This window comes from Bombina bombina, chromosome 5 (genome assembly GCF_027579735.1).
Source record: "Bombina bombina isolate aBomBom1 chromosome 5, aBomBom1.pri, whole genome shotgun sequence".
In the NCBI taxonomy this organism is placed as follows: domain Eukaryota; kingdom Metazoa; phylum Chordata; class Amphibia; order Anura; family Bombinatoridae; genus Bombina; species Bombina bombina.
The window spans coordinates 569642770-569656965 of NC_069503.1; the positions used below are offsets into that span (position 1 = coordinate 569642770).

The 14196-nt window shown below is 33.6% G+C and overlaps 1 protein-coding gene across 1 annotated transcript in view; it reads right to left on the reverse strand.

Annotated features, from left to right (window-relative positions):
• ADCY2 (adenylate cyclase 2) overlaps window positions 1-14196 on the reverse strand; it is a 1612539-nt gene that overhangs the window by 397626 nt on the left and 1200717 nt on the right. Inside the window, exons 9-11 of the mRNA XM_053715803.1 lie at window positions 5830-5962; window positions 1069-1245; window positions 1-44 (exon numbers count right to left, since the gene is read on the reverse strand). Of these exons, the coding sequence (XP_053571778.1) occupies window positions 1-44; window positions 1069-1245; window positions 5830-5962 (354 nt within the window). The remainder of the gene's footprint in view (window positions 45-1068; window positions 1246-5829; window positions 5963-14196) is intronic.

The window sequence follows — 14196 nt, forward strand, 5'->3', positions numbered from 1 at the left end:
CTTTCAGTGCGTCGTTGAAAGTAATATTGACCCATAGGTACATCCTATTAAAAAAAGAAAACTTGATCAGAGAACTATGTGTTATGTGGACATGGGTATATCAAGCTTTATTATTAAAAAAATATATATTTATTTATTTCAATATTAATATTCAGTTATAGGCAGATTTCTTTCTTTCTTTATAGTAATATTTACATGGTGTCATTTTGACAATGTGATGTTATCTAGAGGCCATATTTACACAAACTACGTTTTGAAGGGACTAAACTTGTACCGAAAGTATCATATTTTGATGCTATCTAGACAAATACGTGCATCTGTGTAATATCAAACTAACATTAAGGTATGCTGCTAAGTATATGAACATTAAAACATTAGTTTGATATTATTTTAAAATAGATTTGGAATTGGATATATTTGTTGTTTCTTTAACTATTGCTGAATATTCTATTAGAACAAATTTACAGCTTTTATTTGTAAAATTCTGTGTAACATAAAACTCATTTTAATTACACCTATTGTGAAGGGGAATACAATGACAATCTGTAATACATTTGCTACATTTTTATGTTCCAGTATATCTCAAATGTGTACTTTTGTTCATTATAGTAAATGAAATCATATCTGAATATAAATATTATAGCTTGTGTGACAACATTCCCAGATACAGAATGATAATGATACTATTAAATCTAGAGTTAATAAAAATTGTAAATTTGAGAGGAATATGTTTGTAAAATAAATGCATTTTAGGGAAGGGAGAGAGAGAGAGAGAGAGAGAGAGAGAGAGAGAGAGAGAGTGAAAAAAAAAAAAAAACATTTGGATTTTTTTTTTGTGTCAATTTAGACTAGGCAGGGAATGTTCTTGATAAATGTTATTACATTTCTATAGATATAAAGCCTATTTTACTGTGGAGTAATCAATATATACTTTGTCTAATAAAGTCCTATATTTCTTGTACTTTACAAATGTTTAGGGAACAAGATAAAAAAAAGATTGCCAATATCTTCTGTGCTTAAGGCCTTTAATTCTTTACGTGCATTACAAAATGACAAAATAATCCATACTGTGGTACTAATCTTGCCATTTTCAGTCGTCATGCTGTCTCTGTGGTGCAGATGAGCAAATGGTTTTGCAGCTCCCCATGACTCCAAGTATCTCGTCATGCGAACCGAAGCTCTCATCTTTGCTCCATCTAATGTGTGACGAGGTCTAAAATGGTGCTGGGGACTTCGTCTTTCTGCCTAAATATAAATTGAGAAGAAGAAAAATATATTAGTACATTACAGCTATTGCCTAATGAAAGCAAAACGCTCTCATTTTGGATATATTTTCCCTAGTAATTTTGTATTCATTTAAATTTAGCTTTATAAAATCATTTGAAAACATAGTAAATGTGGCTAAATAACAGTCAGGTTTGTGATGTTTTCATTTTTTCAATGCTTTTCTTTCATTAAATAAATTAAATATTTATTTGTAAATTAATTCACAATAACACAATGAACTGATTATAATATAACTCTACACTGTAAATCATTAGCATAAATCTATTAAGGAACCAATAGAATATTTAGCTATTATTCATACACGCTGCCCCTTCCATGTCACTAACTTAAGCACCCTCATTCCTTCAATTCATTTTCATTAATTTCTACCATGTCCTTTGCACAGTGAAAAACAGAGGTGACCGGCACAAATTGTAAAAGAAGAGTTAGAGCTTTTGTTTTAAAATGTTTAGTGGAATCATTAAGTCCTAGCTGGTAATTTTTAATTATCTTATATCCTTACAAATGAATCCCATTAAGGTTAGGTGTCAGCTATCCAATCAGTTTTTCCTGCAGTTTGTTTCTATATTTGATGTCAGGAAGCAGCAGCAAATCAGTTTTCACTGTAATAAGAGTTTACTTCAGGTCTTCATATGCTTTACATTTTCACTAATAGCGCTGCCTGGTCTATTCATTAAGATTATAGAGTACACTAAAAAAATTCAACTGGGTTAAGATAGTAATATAGTAACATAGCAGATGAGGTTGATAAAAGAAAGAAGTGTATTGACTTCAACCTATACAAATCTTATATACAATAAAAGTTGATCTTAAATTAATTCTATTAAATGAGGTGACCCATTTAACACAAGGAATCATATCACTGAATTCTGTTTCTAGCCAGAAATATATCTAAATCGTTTTGAAATGTATCTAAGGCATTGGCATGTACTACCCCCTTAGGTAATGAGTTCCACAATTTGATTGCTTTTACAGGGATAAAACATTTATGTTACTGGAAATTAAATCTCCTTTCCTCTAGCCTTAAATTGTGACCTCTTGTCACAAACAATCATCTTGGAATAAACAGAGCTTTCTTCATCTCTGTATATGGGTCTTGGAAAATATTTACATAAAGTAATCAACATTCAAGCACCTTTTTATAGAGAAAATAGACCCAGTTTGACTAGCCTCTCCTCATAGCTTAAATTCTCCATTCCCTTTATTAGTTTTGTGGTCCTTCTCTGAACATTTTCTATGTCTGCACTGTCTTTTTATGAGATTCATCCCCAGAACTGCACTCTATACTCAAGGTGAGGTCTTACTATGGATCTATATAGTGACAGAATTATGCATTCCTTGCAACAATGCCTCTTTTAATACTTGCTAATATCTTATTAGCCTTAGAAGCCACTGCCCTGCATTGTGCACTTATCTTTAGCTTTCTATATAGTACTACTCCCAAATCCCTTTCCTCCTCTGTTTGGCTAACTGTAGTCCTATTTATATTATAGGTTGCCTGCTTATTTTTACTTCCAAAAAGTAGAATCTTGATTTTTCCAGTATTAAATCTCATTTTCCATTTATCTGCCCATTCTTCTAATTTTTGTTGATCCCCTATTAAAGCAAGTTCACACTGCCCTGACCTAATGACCTTGCGCAACATTGTATCAGAGATGTTACTATTTATTCCTTGCTCCAAGTCATTAATAAAAATATTAAAAAGAACACTTCTTTACTCCACTCCCAGCTGAGCCTTCCTGCACTTGTACAGGTATTGATTACAAATTAGACTTTATGCTACTTTCCTTGATTTTCTAATTTAGTTCCTTCAAATTATTATTTATTTTGCTACAGTTGTTCAAGCTCTTTCTTGATCCATTCTGGCCTCCAGTAAAATCAGTTGTCTCAGTAACATCCTGTTATTTCCTAAGGCATTGTTTGTCAGCATTTTTGTACCAAATACACCTGCAGGCGTAACTTTGTTTCCTATGTACCCCAACTCTAATACATAAATATTTTTTAATTTCAAACTCACATATGAGCAAAATTGGAAATCATGCTTACCACATGATTTCATAAACTTGTATCAGATCTATTAACCAGAGAAAATATACAGGCATCAGATCAATTTGTTTTATAAATCAAATGTTAGTGTATTTGATTGTATTAAGTGTGAATACATATTTACAGTACCATCTTTCTGTGTCTAATTTCACTTTATACACACTTTATCTGGCTAATTTTACTGCAACACAATAGGGTACAATGCACATAACGTAGCACATTTATCAGGTTCACTCTGGTACACTTTACATGACACATTCCTTGTGGTATATTTCATATCAGTAAAGCATAACTCTGTTAGTCAAATGTGACTAACGGGCCAGTTTCTAAGGATTTCCCAATCTAAGGTGAATCAATGATGAGCAGTATAACATCCTAGGCAGGGAAATACTTGCAGGCTAGTAATGAGGGCTTGAGGGTGGAAATGAGGAACACCAATTTCTGTAACAAATGTTATAGTTACCATGGCTTTATCAGAGCAAAAAACTATAAATGGCGATCCCAAGAGTACTCCTTGTCAGGGGGACACGTATCACAGGTTGAGAAACGAATCCTAATTGTCTTGTCTTGTAAAACAATTTTGGTAATGCAAGCCTAGCTTACCTATGTAGTATTATAAACCTGGAAGCAAGTGCTTTTAATCTTTTACAAATAGGTGCCAATTGCTTTGTAGAATCTTAAACATTTAGGCGTAAATTACAAGTGGAGTGCAAAACTCTTAGGACTGATCTGCACTCAAATTCAATCTCTAGTAAATAGTTCAAGATTATTTTTTAATTACTCAAGCGATAGTCTAGGACGCCCTAAAATCAGCATTATGGATAGTGTTTGTGCGATAATCCCTCACATAATAGACTTCTATTTGAGCATTTGAGCTTACAGCTGATGGTACAGTAAGTCAAGGGTAGTGGAGTTCTTCATGTCGTTCTGTGCTATCCCATTAATAATAAAACTTTTCTTCAGGTCTTTAACACTCTAAATTTTATAGCAGTATTTTTAATTTAGATCAAGTGCAACAATTAACTCACCCCTTGTAATACAGTAAGCTTACTAATAGAGCTGCATGGGTTATTCATTAAAGGGACACTGAACCCAATTTTTTTCTTTTGTAATTCAGAAAGAGCATGCAATTTTAAGCAACTTTCTAATTTGCTCCTATTATCAATTTTTCTTCGTTCTCTTGCTATCATTATTTGAAAAAGAAGGCATCTAAGCTTTTTTTTTTGTTTCAGTACTCTGGACAGCACTTTTTTATTGGTGGATGAATTTATCCACCAATCAGCAAGGACAACCCAGGTTGTTCACCAAAAATGGGCCGGCATCTAAACTTACATTCTTGCATTTCAAATAAAGATACCAAGAGAATGAAGAAAATTTGATAATAGGAGTAAATTAGAAAGTTGCTTAAAATTTCATGCTCAATCTGAATCACGAAAGAAAATTTTTGGGTACAGTGTCCCTTTAAGAATATAATGTGCCCTAAAAAAGTTTCGACAGTGTTAAAATTCATTGGTTGAAATATTTAACCATCCATTTATATTACTAGCTTGTACAACGCTATTCTTTGCACAAGGTCACGAAAAACATAACACACCCTGAACTATTGATTGCTCCCTCCACTTGTAATCGAAGTTAATGAATGTAATTAAATGAATATGCACTTTATAATCAAATAGTATATTGCAGAGATTTATTTTTCATGAGAGAAAAACTAAAAATAATTTAACTATAGAAAGAAGAATGGAGCAATATAACATATGTATAAATATTTTTTTTGCTTACTGTTTTAAATAAGATAGGTGAGTATTGGCAACAACTACTACTTACAAATAAAGGAAAAAAATAAACAACTAAACATATAAAATTATTTAGCTACAATGTTATCAAGCATAAAACAAACTTGTATTATTATCTAATAAGCATTCTATTCAAGGGAAATGCAATGATTCAAATAGGGCTTGTAATTTTAAACAACTTTCCAATTTACTTTTATCACCAATTTTGCTTTGTTCTCTTGGTATTTGTAGTTGAAAGCTAAACCGAGGAGGTTCATATGCTAATTTCTTAGAACCTTGAATGCTGCCTCTGCATTTGACAGTTTTTCACCACTAGAGGGCATTAGTTCATGTCTTTCATATGGATAACATTGAGCTTATTCATGTGAATTTACAGGAGTGAGCACTGATTGGCTAAAATGCAAGTCTGTCAAAAGAACTGAAATAAGGGGGCAGTCTGCAGAGGCTTAGATACAAGGTAATTACAGAGGTAAAACATGTATTATAATAACTGCTTTGGTTATGCAAAACTGGGCAATGGGTAATAAATGGATTATCTATCTTTTCAAACAACAAAAATGCTGGTGTTGACTGTCCCTTTAAGAATGACTAAACTCATTTATCACTATGATATATTATTAGACTTATCAACAAATATTGCATATTTGGGTTATAAGCAGGAACAAAACATTATTTTACACTTACATAAAAGCACACTGACCTTTGGGTTTATGACAAGGAAGGTTACAACATTATGTTCTTTTAAATATGGATCTCGTATATGTCCATCACCATTTTCTACTTTGTATGAGCCATTAAGGTTTTCCAAAGTAACAGAAGTAATGTGAACTCGTCTGTTAAAAAAAAAAGATGCAAACATTATAATACAACCGGTTCTAACATATATTAATCGATTAATAGTTTTTATAGGCAAATATCTGATTTCAAAATAAAAATGTGATACCAACAAGTAAAAAAATATCTATAAGAATATTAGAAAGATATTTGTAACTCCTGAAAAGGAGTTAAACACGTAGGCAAATTCCTTCCATTTTAAAGTGATAATAAACAGTGAATACATGCTAGACATAATAATATATTCAAAACAAAGCTTAGCCTTAGAATAATATGTAGATGTATTTTTCAATTATATTTGATTAGTTTTTATGAAGTGCATGTTTGAATTATTTTTTCTATTTATCCCGGATTGTGCAAACAAGGCTGTGTGGAAACCCTTTTGGAGAACCCTATGTTCCACCGAGCCTTGTTTGGACAGTCTTTTTTATTGCCTTTTAATACCTATCCCTACTTTTTTCCACCTGGAAGTAAATAGAAATTCAGTGGAATTAAGAAGACCAACAACCAGTTAAATGGATAGTGTATTGTAAAATGTCTTTCCTTTAATTTTTTCCCAGTTATCCATTTTACTGGACTGTATTCTATTGTTTACAAGTAGCTGCTTTCCCTTTAAGCTAAGCCTATTTTAATGGATTGTGGTGTCAAAGAACAATACAACTTTTTATTCTGCAATATATCTTATGTTGTTCCCTTTTATTGTAATTTAAAGGGACATTGCATTGTAAAATTGTTTTCCCCTTAATGAGGCTATACTATCTCCCATAAAGCTTTGATGTTGCAAGTGATTTTGAAGCTGTGTCCTGCTTTAATTTAACCTCCTCTCTCCATGACGATCTTGTGATGTCCCTTTATGTACAGTATTATTATTATTATTATCGGTCATTTGTAGAGCGCCAACAGATTCCGCAATGCTATAAACAAAGGGGGAGTACAACAAAACACTGTTGTAGTCAGCTCTTAAGAAGGTGATCTACAAACAGCTGGACTCTTAGGCTTACATGCTAAGGGGGTTCAGGGGATTGCAGTGGAGGAGAGGAACTGGTATTAGGAAAGGTTAGCGTAGGTTGTATGCGTCCCTGAACAGTAGAGTCTTTAGGGAGCACTTGAAGCTTTTAAAACTAGAAGAGAGTCTTGTGGAGCGAGGCAGAGATTTCCACAGTATGTCATTATTTAGTTAAGCAAGTTTGTAAATTATTGCTAGACACATATACCTATTATTAGATGTCTGTATTTTACTTTTTGCAATCCATACTTATTTAATCTTATTGATTATTATTTAATCGGATTGATCTGTACCTATATCATCATTAATTAGAAACTTTTGGGCAGATAACTACTGCAAAAACAACTAAAGGTCTGGTACCTGGGCAACACTAGTTTGTTTAATTGTTCTCTTTGCAATCCTGGTTTCTCCTCCATATATATATAGACAGATCGCTATTAAGAGTATTTCTATTTTGATTATAATGTTATCAGGCCCAGGAGTGTCCATATTTCATTTTGTTTCTCATTTTGTTTCTCATTTTCTGTAGCCCAAGAGTAGCCACATTATGAGCTAGTTCTCCTCTGTCATGATCGGATGCTATATATGGGTCCAAGATCGGCCTATTGATAACAATGGAGGTTTCAATGACTTGCCTAGCTTTGGTCTGCTTGTAATTAAGTATTGCTGTCCTGATGCTGTTTTCTAGAAATGTTTTTGGATATTGTGTTCTAGTTTTTTTGTAATGGTAATTCTTATATGTAATGCTTCACTAAAAGCCTCAATAAAAAAAGCTCTCAAGTAAACATGGGTGGTGAGTCAATTAGGAGCAGCAGTCACATGTAGCCCCCGATTACCAGCTGTATCCTACTTTGTTGATGCAATGCTTTCTGATCCCAAGCATTTACCTATATATTTTAACCCTTTGTGGTAGGTTAAACATTACACTAGGATCAGTAATGCAAACCTTGCATGCTCTGTTTAGATGTTAAACTAGAAATGGTGAGGGAGAGGAGAAATGGGTTTGCTATTGAAATTCAGGGGTGCAAAATCGAATCTAATAATATTAACAGTCCCTGAACTCCAGAACCTCAAGCAGTGATATACATCCAAATGTACATAAATGTGTGCAAAAAGACTTGCACAACAAAGAAAAAGTCTGCAGGTAACTGGACTAGTGTAATACTGGACCCATTTAAATAAGTTTAGACAAAGAAAAGTGAGAACAATGTTATAATCAAATCACACACACATCCCCATTTATACTAAATAACTTTATTGAAGAAAAAATAGGAGCCCGACTGGACTCATACACATGCACACACACACACACTGTTAAAACTAGCTGAAACTCAGTGTGATATAATTTCCTATCGAAAAGCACGAAAGTGGATAATTATAGGTTGCTACCTGGGTATACAAATATATTATAATAATTCACCCCAGGGAATGCACCAATGATTTATAGACAGTACAAAATATAAATCTCTCCTTTGTAAAAGTCTTTGCAAGAATCACAACCTCCAGGTAAGGAACAATTGCAGTATTATATGATTGGTGTGCAGGAGAATCAATATATGAGAATAACTAACCAACACAAAAATAAATGTGTCTGGTAACTAGTTCCAAACTGATTAAAGGTTGGCTATAACTATTTTTTGCAAATATTGCAACTGGCGATTACGGATCTAAGATATATAAGATCTGCTAATATTTTTGTAACAACATTAGATTGGTTATACCGTTAGGCAGATATTCTATGTCCCAGTTGCTATATATGCAACCACTAGAGTTATTGTATCTGTCCAATAACTAAATAGGATTTTATTTTTCTAATCAAATGTTTGCACCGCTGTTAGCGATGGAAATAACGTAGCAGTCAGTATAATGGGTCACTATCAGTAGCTGTTCCTATGAGATATACGATTTTCTGTAGTGCTTGCGATATTCAAAATCAACAAGTGTATTTTAAATTTAGCCGTGTTATAAAGTTCAAGGCCAGTATTAAGATCTAACAAATTATCCGTTCAGCACCAAATCTCACTCTCACTAAAGCCTGAGATCATATATCATTGGCTCCCTATGTTCCTTGGTGCAAACATTAGCCTAATCACACACCCTGCACGAATCCACAGGTGTGAGCTAGCTGCTTGTATCGATATATATAGCCCATTAATATTAATGTTGTATAAGTAACGCACCAGGATACGGTTGCCTAAGGAATAAAGTGTCTATACTATTAATTACTATTACTTATAGAGAGTAATATTAATTTAGCCCAAACTGTAACATAACGCTGGCACTATTAGCGGTGGAAGTTAGAGGCAATCAGCAAGCATCCATTCCCAAATAAGACTGCTATAATCTAAGGCGCCAGCCAGTGGTAATATGACAAATAAGCAAAGGCTAAACTGAAAAAGGTCTCTTCTATAGCGGAGACCTATTAATATTAACTGTCTATTTGTGGTCGCAACCATTAACAAAAAGTGCTAGGCTGAGTCAGCAATTAAAAAATGAGGGTTACATAACCCGGTACTGGTGCCCCTGACGCGCGTTTCACATTACGCTTCCTCAGAGGGGTACGCGCCGGCCGGACAAGGCGGGTAATATGAAAATTTAACACCCGCCTCTATACTCTAATTGGTTCTTCAAAGCTACACTGAGCAGCTTCTCATTGGTTGTAATTCGTAAGGGGATGATTGAACTTAGCTAGACATGTCAAATCAATGAGTTGGCTCATTCAGGTATATATGACGATATTTTGATGAGTGTATTCAGGCAAGGGCCAGTATACATTAATAGCGCAGAGAAGGAGATAATATTGAGTGTTTTATTGTTTACAACATAGGTCTCGAGTTATTCATACTTCCATCAGCAGGACATATTGGGGTAAAATGGATGGATCGTAGGGCAATTCAGTCCTTAGTATGTTTATGTGTACTTACGCCTGCTATGCCTAGTAATTTTAAGTTGAAATCTACAGATCATAACTTTAAAACGGCAAGGATTTTTTTGCCAATTACTTAGCTTTTGTATTTGCATTATTCCATTGCTGTATATGTCATAACCTTTAGTATCCATATGTTTGGAGATTTACTTTCCTTTTATTTGAACTGAATCGAACAAACTACTGTGAATACTGTGTAATAACAGAAAGAAAATAGGTCCTATAATGATAAACTCCACTTACGTGACCTTGAGCTAAGTGAATGTGTGTGAGCATATGAGTGAATTTTGTGTAATAAAATAGCAAAAAAAGATAGTGAAAGTCGAAACTTATTGTGATACTAAAGTGCCTAAATTAAATCATATTCTATAATTTATAAATAATTATATGTAGTAGTATATTTTCCATACTACATAATTATACATTAAACAGAATCTGTATCAAATATAAAAGTCATAAATCATATTGACTGAATTGTGAAAATTAAATAATGAGAGTGAATGTTGGTGATTGCTTGGGAATGAAAAATTATATAAGTGGGAGTGGTTGGTGAAGAGAAAAAAAAAAAAAAAAAAAAAGTGTTGTTCTTCTTAAAAAGATATGAAGAGATCGGTGAACGTGTTATTTGTGTTTGTTAAAACAAAAAAAAAGGTTTTTATAAAAAACTTTTAATTATTTCATAAATATACATTAAAGTTATTATATTCATTTAATCCATGTGGATATACAGTGTTGAGCAGGTGTATCCACCGACATTCTGCTTTCAATAATGCATTTTCAAGGTTACCACCTCTATTACCTAAAGATATTTTCTGCAAGATGGAAAATTTGAGATGATTACTTTGACCTCGGTGTTTCAATAAAAAAGTGTTTTGCTACACTTGTGATCTTTTTTCCTTTTTGTTGGTCTTTTTCTGCGTTTTTGATGTTATTTTTGTGTTCTAAGATTCTGACCCTTGCCTCCCTAGTGGTCATACCTACATAGGCTTTGTCACATTCACAGTAAATAATGTAAATGACTCCTGAGGATCTACAGGTGAAATGATGTTTAAGTTTTTGGTTCTTCCCATATTTATCCTTTATTTCTGTTATTTTTTTGACATGAGGGCAGACAGAACATGTGCCACAAGGGTACATGCCAGGATCAGTGTCACTTTTTTTCGGAATGTGTACATAATGGCTTTGTACCAATTGATCCTTTAAATTCCTTGGTCTTTTGTATCCAATCTGCACTCTGTCGCCTATTGTGTCCTTAAGCTCAGGGTCGCTAGTAAGGATGTGCCAATTCTCATTGAGTATTTTAATCACACTTTGCATTTGTGGATTGTACGTAGTGATCAATCTTGGGGTGACTGTGGAATTGCCTTTGATTTTGGGACACAATAATGTATCCCTAGAGGTTTTCAGAGCTTTGAATTTAGCTTGTTTAATACTTCTGTTGCTGTAGCCTCTTTGTGCTAATCTAGTTGTGAGAAGTTTGCTTTCATTTTCATAGATTGAGACATCAGAACAATTTCTCCTCAATCGTAGGAACTCTCCATATGGAATTGCTTTCAAAGTACTCCCTGGATGTGCACTAGTTTTGTGCAATAATGAATTCGTGGCAGTATCTTTCCTAAACACCTTGGTTGCAATAGTACCATCATTGTTCTTAATGATAGTCAAATCCAGAAAATCGATTTTGCATTGATCCGCCTGATATGTTAATTTTATATTAAGATTGTTTTTGTTGAGTACCGAGAAAAACTCATCAAGCTGTTCGCGTGTGCCTTCCCAGACAAATAGTACATCATCAATGTACCTTATCCATAAAGGTACATGGTCTGTGAATACTTCCATGCCTTCAGAGAAGACAATTTTTTGTTCCCAGTACCCCAAAAACAAATTAGCATATGTTGGGGCACAAGATGTGCCCATGGCGGTTCCTTGTGTTTGTAGGAAGAAATTATCTTTGAACGTAAAGATGTTATGAGTCAGTACGTATTTTAAAAGAAGTAAGATAAATTCATTATGTTCTTTATTGTCAGATTCATTGGTTGAGAGGAAGTATTTGACTGCCTGTATACCATCGTTATGTCTGATGCTGGTATATAGCGACTCTACGTCTGCTGTAATAAGCCAAGTATCATTATTCAGATGTAAGTTTTGTAAGATCTTTAAGACCTCCATAGTATCACGGACATAAGAGGGCATACCAGTCAGATATTCTCTTAATCTCTGATCTATGTATCTACTGGCTGCCTCAGTAAGATTGTTGTTGCCTGATACTATCGGTCTTCCTGGTGGTCTAGATACATTTTTATGAACCTTTGGCAAAAAGTATATAGTCGCCAGAGTGGGATTCTTTTGTATCAGAAAGTTTTTTTCTGTTTTTGTGATGGTTCCATTATTCCACATCCTTAGGATCAGTTTATTATATTGTTCCATATAGTCTGATTGAGGGTTAAATAAAAGCTTTTTGTAACAATCTTTATTAGATAGTTGTCTCATAGCTTCATCAACATAATCATCTTTTGGCCACACTACAATATTACCGCCCTTATCTGACGGCTTGATGACTACATCAGTCCATGTTTTAATATCATTCAAAGCTCTTTTCTCAGAGTGAGTGAGGTTATTGTTTATATCAAAAATAGGCAATGTTTCTATTTTTTGACATACAATCTGTGAAAAGACACTGACTTGTGGTGAGATAGATGCAGGTGGGGTATATGTAGATTTGGGTTTTAAACCTTTCTTCCATTGATTGGATTGATTTTCTGTATCAGACTCACTCAAGAGATCTTCCAAGTCTTGTAAAGAATCTAGTTCATCTTTAGATAAAGAGGGATCATTTTTGTTTGAATACATCTTTTTTAACAACAGCTTGCGTGAAAATAAGTGAATATCTTTTATTAATTCAAACTTATTTAAGGTATTAGTGGGACAAAAGGTTAACCCCTTAGAGAGAACACTCTCATGGTTTGTATCTAAAGCATGTTTACTGAGATTAATTACTCTCATGAGTTGGTCCTGATTGTGGTAAATGGACACATCTCCTTCTTTCTCTCTGATTGTCTTTGAGGGCCTGTGTTTTTCCTTTTGTTTCCCCTTGTCGGTTTGTTTGTTATTTGCGTGTTTAATGTCTGCTGTTGCCGGTGGCTTAATGCTAAAAAAGACACTTCTCTATTGGTGTGAGATGTAGTTGGTAAGGGATTAGCTTGTGTTACTTGCACTGGTAAGTCTCTTGTCGTAGGCTCCATTTCATCTCTATTGCTTTCATTGTCTGAAATGTCAGTTTCTGTTTCTGAGCCACTATTATTTTCCCTTATTTGAGTTCTATTGTATCTGTGTCTATTGGATGTCTGATACCTCCACTTATAGATTCTTTGTTGTTGAAAATCATCTATATCCCTCTGAAGTTTCTGTTTTTTAGTCTGAATTAGTTCATTCTCCAGTTTGTCTAGTTCTTTTTGGTATCTTTGATAGGTTTCAACAAAATCAAATTTTTCCTCAAATTTTTTAAGAAGTTCATTTTGTTCTTTAATCTCTGCATCCAATTTGTTTAATTCCAAGGTGTCATGTTTGATTAATATTTTAATTAGTTTAAGTGAACATTCTGTCAGTGTACCTTCCCATTCTTTGACTAAACTTTCATTATTCAAAGTAAAAGCTGGAAACATTTTTATCCTTAAACCTCTTGGTATAATACCTCGCTCTGCGTATTTTTCGAAAAAATGCCAATTCCACCATCTTTTGGTTTGTTTGTACAATGTTTGATGTAGGTTGCATAGTGTATTATTAAGTTCATCTTTGGTTATTAGAGTATCGTCAATGTTGGTTTTATCAAATAATTGATTAAGTTCTTTAAGTCTTTTCTGTTGTCTGAGTACTAAATCTTGTTGAAGATTCATTTTAATATAATTTAAATACCCTCAAGGAAAAACTAGGATTCACCTAGTAAAGTACAATTGTTAAACTAGAAATGGTGAGGGAGAGGAGAAATGGGTTTGCTATTGAAATTCAGGGGTGCAAAATCGAATCTAATAATATTAACAGTCCCTGAACTCCAGAACCTCAAGCAGTGATATACATCCAAATGTACATAAATGTGTGCAAAAAGACTTGCACAACAAAGAAAAAGTCTGCAGGTAACTGGACTAGTGTAATACTGGACCCATTTAAATAAGTTTAGACAAAGAAAAGTGAGAACAATGTTATAATCAAATCACACACACATCCCCATTTATACTAAATAACTTTATTGAAGAAAAAATAGGAGCCCGACTGGACTCATACACATGCACACACACACACACTGT